This window comes from Alligator sinensis, unplaced genomic scaffold (assembly GCF_000455745.1).
Source record: "Alligator sinensis unplaced genomic scaffold, ASM45574v1 scaffold84_1, whole genome shotgun sequence".
Taxonomy (NCBI): Eukaryota; Metazoa; Chordata; order Crocodylia; family Alligatoridae; genus Alligator; species Alligator sinensis.
In genome coordinates, this window is record NW_005842268.1 from 372535 (window position 1) to 380604 (window position 8070).

Below are 8070 nucleotides of genomic sequence, written 5' to 3' on the forward strand. Positions count from 1 at the left end.
CCCGCGGGCGGGGGGGGGGGGGGGGGGAGGATTAATATAGGACACAGAGGTGCAAAAACGAATATAGAATTAGTGAGGTTTTAGAATTGCCTCCTTTTACAATCAAAGTGCCAAGACAGCACCTTGTTTCTTTTTATAAAATCTAAATAGGTAGCTTTCATTATTATAAATATTAATTTTTATAGTAAAAACTGTTCAAGGCAGTTGTTGGCTTCAACTGCTCCTGAAAGGGTAGCCTGGCTCCTGGATGATATGTGGCAGAAGGGGTCTTAAAGTTCAGAAAACCTTAATTTAGAGAGAAATGTTTAGAATGAACAGTAAACATATTCAAAATTATTTGGGAGGTTGGGGAAAACCAAAACTTTTCCTAGTATTCAACCCTCTTCTAGTGGGAGATTACTTTCACAGTGAAAGAATAATTTACAGCCTCAGTTATTCTACATTAAAAAAAATAAAAATGAATGAATAATTAATTATAGTCTAACTGCACAAAGTACTACCATGGTGTGCACTGTTATGCTATCGATGCACCAATAATTTCTTAATATATGCCCAATCTATGTAATTATCTAATATCGTCTTGCAGTCCAACCTGGGAGACTTTTTTTTAAAACATTGCTTATATTTTTCCCTCATGCTTTCTCTTATGAGAGTATTCTTCTGCAATGTTGCATTGTATGCTACTGTTTTGCTTATTTGAAACAAACCATTAATTACTAGTATGCTATTTAACTGTAGGTTCTTCCTGAAGTTCTCAGTGTTAGCTAAACTCTTACTTCATTAAAGCCTGAGAATTTTACCACTGACTTGAACAGCAGTAAAGTTAGGCCAAGTCTGAGCACTTCAGAAAATCTACACTGAAAGGTTTTAGCACCCTTTTGAGGTTTAAGATTGATTGTAAAGTTTTTAAGGTTTTCTCTCTGCAAAAAGGTGTAGCATGGACAGCAGAAGTGAAATTTTTTCCCATTAGTTTTGTTCATCATAGAGCGCGACCTTCTAAGAGTAAGAACATAGGTCAATCTACAGGCATGTTAGCGTCAGTTGTGATGCAATTATAATTGCACATAGACCACCAACTTACTTATTTCATAATTGGTAGCTATTTGCAAAGTAATTTAGGAATAACTTTAGATTACTACTAAATTTAGTTAGGATTTGTTGATGGACAGGTGAAATATTGCCATACCATACCACCAGTCCTCTGAGCCATCCAGTCCCAATAGTGGGAAAAACTTTTATTTCCTTGTATTATCAGAATGAATATTTTTCTATTTTTAAACAACTTTACAACAGTAGGGAAAGAATGTAGAAGTATTCCCATATCAAGGGCTTCCACTTCTCTAGTATTAACACTTTTCTAAAAAATACATAACTGGTATATTTAACATAAAATAAGCTTGATAGACTTTTTGTGTTAGCGTGAGTGATAAATTTACTTTTTATGGATTAGTTTTTCTATACATTTTTCATAGATACCTTTGAATTCATCATATGTTGGATTATCATGATATATTTAATATAGAAAATTGTAAAACATTTATTTTTAAATTGCAATAAATATCTTAAATAGGCATGCACATGGAGGCAAATAGTTGTTTCAGATTGTGGAGCAGAATTAGATATCTGTATTTACTATGTAAGTTTCTCTTAGTAGCTGTGAGATGTTATGTATGAGCTGAGCTTAACTCCTCTGTCAAAACAGCTATAGGCCTCATCCAGTGTTCTCAGTCCTTCTCACCATCTGTAAGTCTCATAACCATACCAAGTTCCTTGGTGTTTGGGACTTGAAACAATCTGATTTGGTTGGGGAATCCCTGCATGTTCTACCCTCTGTACACTTTGTCCTGTACCATCTAAATTCCATATAATTGAGACTTTGAGAAGCTGTCGATTACAAATCCTATGTAGCAATTTAGATATTTTTCTGGAATATTCATAGGGTGGCGTTCCCAAAATAGATGAAACATTTAAAAGAGTTCAGCTCTGCTTTTATTCTGGTACTGGTAATATTTTTTGGCAGAAAAGGCTTCCAGGGAAGAAAGGCTGTCATTGGGTTAGAACTGCTTCTTTTTTAGGAGGCAGTTATATATAGGTAGCCCTTGAGACATGCATGTATTACAAATCATTCTAACCATTACAGAATTAGCATTGTGCCTGGATTTTGTATAATTTCTTTTGAAAGAGCATCCGGATTTACCAGTGTTTTAAGAGTGAGAGATGAGCTGACATGCTTTTTTAGGACAGTGGTAAATTCTTGATGCTAAATTGCTTTTGTTAATAATGATTTATAATGATGCACTTTATAGTCAATGGCACCAGTAACTTCAACAAATGCTATAAGAAAGTGATGAAGTTTAGACTAACAGGATTCATAGTTACTGCCTTGTGTTTGCTTGTTAGCACAGTGACTGTGGTGCTAACAAATTATCTCAGTCAATTCATTGATTAATCTGGGCTGTTATAATTTAAAAGCATTTTTGTTTTCTTCTTTTTTTTAAATTTTGCAGCTGACATGGGCTTTGCCCGATTATTTAATTCACCTCTGAAGCCTTTAGCAGACTTGGATCCAGTAGTGGTAACCTTCTGGTATCGAGCTCCAGAATTACTTCTTGGAGCACGGCATTATACCAAAGCTATTGGTAAGTAAAATACGGGACATCTCAATTACTTTTGCAAGATGCCTGCATAGTAGAGACTTTTTCACAAGAATACCTAGAGTAGAGGAATGTAAAAGAGTTAAAATTGCCATTGACTTTCTTGTGGAAATATTGAGCCTTGAACTGTATTTAGTGAGGCAGTTTTTACACTGACTTAATAAATAAGCTCTTAGACTGCTGACAGACATGGAAAAAAACCCCAACACTTTACTGGAAGAGTCAGTGTGTTAGTTTAACCTGGTTCTTCAATGTCTGTATAGATGACACACTTCAGCAGGGCTTTTTGGTGCTTTTATTTAAAGCTGATTTCAATCAGCTATTAGATAAAAGTGCCAAAAAAGCTTCACTGAAGCGCCCAGTCTATACAGGCATTGGGTAAGGTGCATCCCAACTAATGTAATGCCTCTTCTGGGCATATGCTGTGCTTGGTGTGGGGGCGTACAGAGTTTGAAGAAAATCGCCTCTTTTTTTTTTTTTTTTAACATCTGTAAGCAGCCTTAATTTTTACGCTGCTTTCAAATGCTCTGAAGCAGTATAATTGTAAATGGTTGATTTTTACCTGTCAGGGGGAAACTTACTACTACTTGCAATAAAAAAACGGGGATATGACTTTTACAACTATTGTCATAATCCATTATACATGGATTTGATTATTAGACTTTTTGCTACTTAGATTTTAACAAGTGTGTAAAGCAAATCTTAAGATTAAGATGTTTTCAAACTGGAGAAGATCCTGTCCTCATTAGAATCTGTGCTGCAAGAGGAAGGGTTGCTGTGACTGTGCCACTCCTTTTATTTACTTGTCTTTCTGTTTGGTTTCTTTTTGCCCCCTTCCCCCCAAGAAACTATTCAGTTTTCTTATGGAAAATGAGACTTGTTTAAGCTTGCTATTCAGTGGGAGATGGTGAGAGGTTGTGACCCAAAATTTTAACTCAAGGCAGTTCCTGGTAAAGATAAGTGACTTGCAACAGATAATTTACCAGTAGGTTTCCCCACCATTTCAGTCCATCTCAAAGAACCACCAGAGAAGTGGGGGAAAATTAGTTTCCTCACCTGCTTCCCCTGTCAGTATTGATCTGCTTTGAGCAGCTTCAGTGGGACCGTGATATCGCTCTGCCACGCTCAGTGCTTGGCTGTCAAATACCACGCTGAAGAACTGAATGTAAGAGAAAAGGCTTGGTGGGGCAAGCAGACTGGTGCAAGGCAGGCTTGACAGCAGGCTGGGGTTCTCTTTAGTGTTTCAATAATATTTTTTATGATCATTATAGAGGTACAAAGAGAGAGAGAGAGAGACTACAGAATTCTCCCTTCCTGGTACTTTTTGACTGTTTAAAGGACTTAAAAATTGAATAATGGGATTCTACTGCATGTGTCTTTCACTTCTGTTCTTGTTCTTGGCCTTTTACTCTTCATTCAAGGTTCTGTATAGCTTTGTGAGGTTCAGTTAAGTATCTCAAATATTTAATACTCAAATATAAAGAGTCTTAAAAAAAAAAAAAAAATCTCAGAACATACAAACCGTCTGACCTGCCAAACTAAGGCATATGGTAAAGTTTCTACTTTTTTTTCCTGTCCCCTCCCTGCAGTGTTAGAAGATTGTTTTGACAGTGAATTGGCTGAGATATTTGTAGAGTCATACTTTCTTTCTAAACATTCTTTAGAACAAGCACCTTTGGGGCTATTTATTTCCTGCTAGCACTTACTTATCACTGACTGGATATTTAAAATATAAGAATGACAACAACAAAAAAAAAGGAAAGGGAAAATCACATGAACATTTTGAAGTGGCCAATGTGAAGATCAGTCAGTTTCTAAATTATTTTTTGGTGGCTAGACAGTCCTTTATAGGTTGTCTGATGAGTGATTATTAATCAACTAATTTTTGTAGCAGTGACTAGTAAGCAAACCTCTAGATACTGTTTCTCAGCTTTCTTTATATCAAGCCACTGTAAATATAGAAAAATACTATGCTGTACACTATTGTAGCCTAAAGGTAAAATTTGAATTACTGTGCTCATATAATGCTTAAGTTTTATTTTGGAATTCAGGTATCTTATCTCTTAGAAGCCAAAATTAGTTAAGGATTAATGTTTCCAACTGACCAAGATACGAAGTGGGGTTTTATGTGTGTTTGTCTATTGGAGTGGGGAGGAGAAGGAGGAAAGATCTATTTGATATTTACTACTTTTCTCCTTCCTTTAAAGATATTTGGGCTATAGGGTGTATATTTGCAGAGTTGCTAACATCAGAGCCAATATTCCACTGTCGACAAGAAGACATCAAAACTAGTAATCCTTATCACCATGACCAGCTGGACAGAATATTCAACGTAATGGGATTTCCAGCAGGTATGTATTGTAACTTTATTGCTATTCAAATACAGAAGATATCTGTAATCTAAATTGTTAGTGTCTTTGTTATAGAGGTTACAGCTGATCAAAGAAATAAAGCTGTTCATATATGACCTTTGCTTTGTGATATACAAAATCTAGGGTGTAATTCTGCTACAAAGTCTGTTTTTCTACTACCAATGATGGAATAGTTTTGAAATATATTTGTGTATACCATGTTTTATCATTTAAAAGGATTTAGTTTTAATAAGGGAAATGAAAACATGACTTATATTTCTGGGCATCTTCTCTGGTGCTTACATAATTTATAGATGACTGCCAGTTCTGCAAAAAAAACATTGCACTAACATTAAATATTTTTTTCAAATCTTTTGTTGATGCAAAACCCAAACTAATTTGCATTTTCAGTTCAAATATTTTTTTTGAGTAGAAAATAATTCTGAGATAGATAATGAGGTCTTTTCCCCCAAGAATAAAGACCTGGTAAACTCAAATCTAAAGGAAATTGTGAACAGAAGATTTCATGCTACCTCTTCCCCTCAACCTTACTCATACTTTGTTTCACCAGATGTCCCTGATTATCTGTTGGGTTAATGGGCCATCTTCATGTTTTATATGGCTCTGCTGTTTTGTCAAAGGGGAAGAAGTTTTATTTTTAATATATGGCTATCTCACTTCTCATCGCCTGTATCTTCCTCAACTGTACCTTCAGCCTGCTGGTATTACTAGTCACCTTCTGCAACCTTGTGAAAATCTCTTTATTGCACTTGTTTTTCCTTTCATATGGAGTTCAAGCTATGTCCTTACCTGTAAGCTCTATTATCCTGTTCTATCTACATATTTCATTTCCTCCGACTTACTTCTTTTCTTTTAACTACTTAGTCTGCATATCCTACTCTTAACTTCATGCGGTCTATCATGCTGCTCTAAATTCTGGGAATGATCTTCCTTTCTTCATCTTTTGCCCTTGCTTTCTGTAAAATCCTGTTTTTTCATCAAGCCATTCTTCTACTTTTAATCTAGCTCCTATATTTTCTTGCATTTATCTTGCTTCATTTAGTCTCTGAATGCTTTGTGGCACATACTGTGTCTGTGAAATTCTCTGTGAGCTTGTAGGATTTTAAAATTGTTTGTTTTGTAATAACTTTGGGTGACGTTGTCTGAAGGTCAGTGTGGTGTGAAGGTTTTTACTTCTTTCTGAAAATATAATAGTTTATTATTGACTCCCTTTCTCCTGTCATTTCTAATTGACTATAATTAGAACAATGACAGACAAATGGAAAAGAGGAAAAAATAGGGGGGAAAAACAAAAGTGGAAACACTCAGATACATTTCTTAGCCAGTCGTAATTTTCTATTTTTATCCATTCCTCCTTCAGTTTAACTTATGTGCATTAACTTCACACATGAAATACCCATGCAGATGTCCTCCTTCAGAAGTAAATTTGTTTTAGTCCTTTGTTTATTTCCAAATATGTTTAAGCTGAAGTGAGCTAAGGCCACTTTACTTCCAGATGAGAACATTCACATGAAGCCTTACTGCATTTTTGTTTTTGTTCACTACCATCTCGCTTTCAGCTACTTAGTTTTATCTTTGTATATAGATAAGCTCTTAGGGCATGGTTATACAAATGAAATTGCTGTAAGAGAGGGAACCTCAAAGCACAAGCATGCAAACAAGCAGCTGTTTTGGGGCAGCATTTTCTGGGTTAGAACAGATTTACAATGGCACAAGGGGTCTGTGTCACATGGTAGCAACTTTTTCTCTGTCCACCTGGTGTTTCCTAGGATATCTTACTCATTGTTCAGCGGCCTTTTTGAACAGCTACAGCATTTTGTTTCAGTTAGAGGCAGACCATCTGATTCATCAGTGTTTTTATGACTAATACCATTGAAAATCAGATCACCTAAATAAAATCACCTTAAAAATGAAAGAATCTGTGCCAAAATCTCATGCTGTTATTTTCTATACTGCATAAAAATTGCTATTTTCTTTATATAAGTCAAGGAAATGTTATCTGGGAGGGTGCTTTGCTGTCTGTCTTCAGTGTTTTCTGGTGCAACGTTACTTGCATGTAAAATGTTGCTGCAGTTGGACCTGGGATGGTACTTAAGGGCATGTCTATACAGTGGGAGCAGCAGCACACATCCTGGCTAAACAGTTTCTGATTACTCTCTGCCCACCTGCTTCTTCACATACGCTCCAAACATGGACATATCTTGATGAGGCTGCTCTAGGGCCTCTTTCCGCAGCCAGTCTCAGGAACTGACTCTCCAGCATTTGGAGCAGGGGAGGGCAATTGTTTCAGGCGGAGGGCTGCTTACCTGGTTTTGGCAAGCTGTCAAGGGCCGCATGGGTAGCCCTGCCCATTGATAGGTGCCCCGCGCCCTGGTCACCATCTTGGGACCAATGTCCCAATGTCTTGGGACCAATGGCCCAGGCCAGCACCGGTGGGGCCCAAAGCAGGGTGGCAGGAGTCTGTGGAGCTGAGCTGGACTGCACGAGCAGGGAGGCAGGGAACTGGCCCGGCTCCATAGAGCCCCTGCCAGCCAGGACCCTGTACCCTGCTGCCCTGCTCTGGGCCCCACCGGCATGGGCCCCATGGTCCTGCTGGCTCCCATGCCCACTCATTCCCAGTGCCTCCCAGTGCCACGGTACAGGCGGAGGGCAGCACACAGCCCTGACCCCCTGCTCACCAGCAGGGAAGAAGCTGGTGCTGAGCACAGGGAAAAGCGCCCTTTTGCCCTCCCCGTGGCATGTGGGCTGTGAACGGCTGCAGCAGGGAGTGCTGGCGAGGCCGCTTTTCCTCATGCTCAGCACCAGCTTATAACCCACCACTGCTGCCAGCCTGGGCCGACTCCGGGCTCGCCCATTGAGGTTGTGCTGTTGCGGCAGCAGCTGCTCAGCACAGAGGAAAGCGGGCCCCCCAGCTTACTGCGCTGGGCAGTGTTTGCTGCTGCTGCCCACCTGGAGCTTGCACACTGGGCAGCACGGAGGCAGCAGTAGCAGCCATATTGCAGCCTACTGCAGTGTGAACTCCAGGCAGGCAGCAGCAGCAAACA

At 38.7% G+C, this 8070-nt stretch overlaps 1 protein-coding gene across 8 annotated transcripts in view; it reads left to right on the top strand.

Moving 5' to 3' along the window:
* CDK8 (cyclin dependent kinase 8) overlaps positions 1-8070 on the top strand; it is a 108320-nt gene that overhangs the window by 81686 nt on the left and 18564 nt on the right. For all 8 annotated transcript variants that reach the window (XM_025209086.1, XM_025209087.1, XM_025209089.1 and 5 more), the window contains 2 exons: positions 2508-2639; positions 4862-5005. In XM_025209086.1, coding sequence (XP_025064871.1) covers positions 2508-2639; positions 4862-5005 — 276 coding nt within the window. The remainder of the gene's footprint in view (positions 1-2507; positions 2640-4861; positions 5006-8070) is intronic.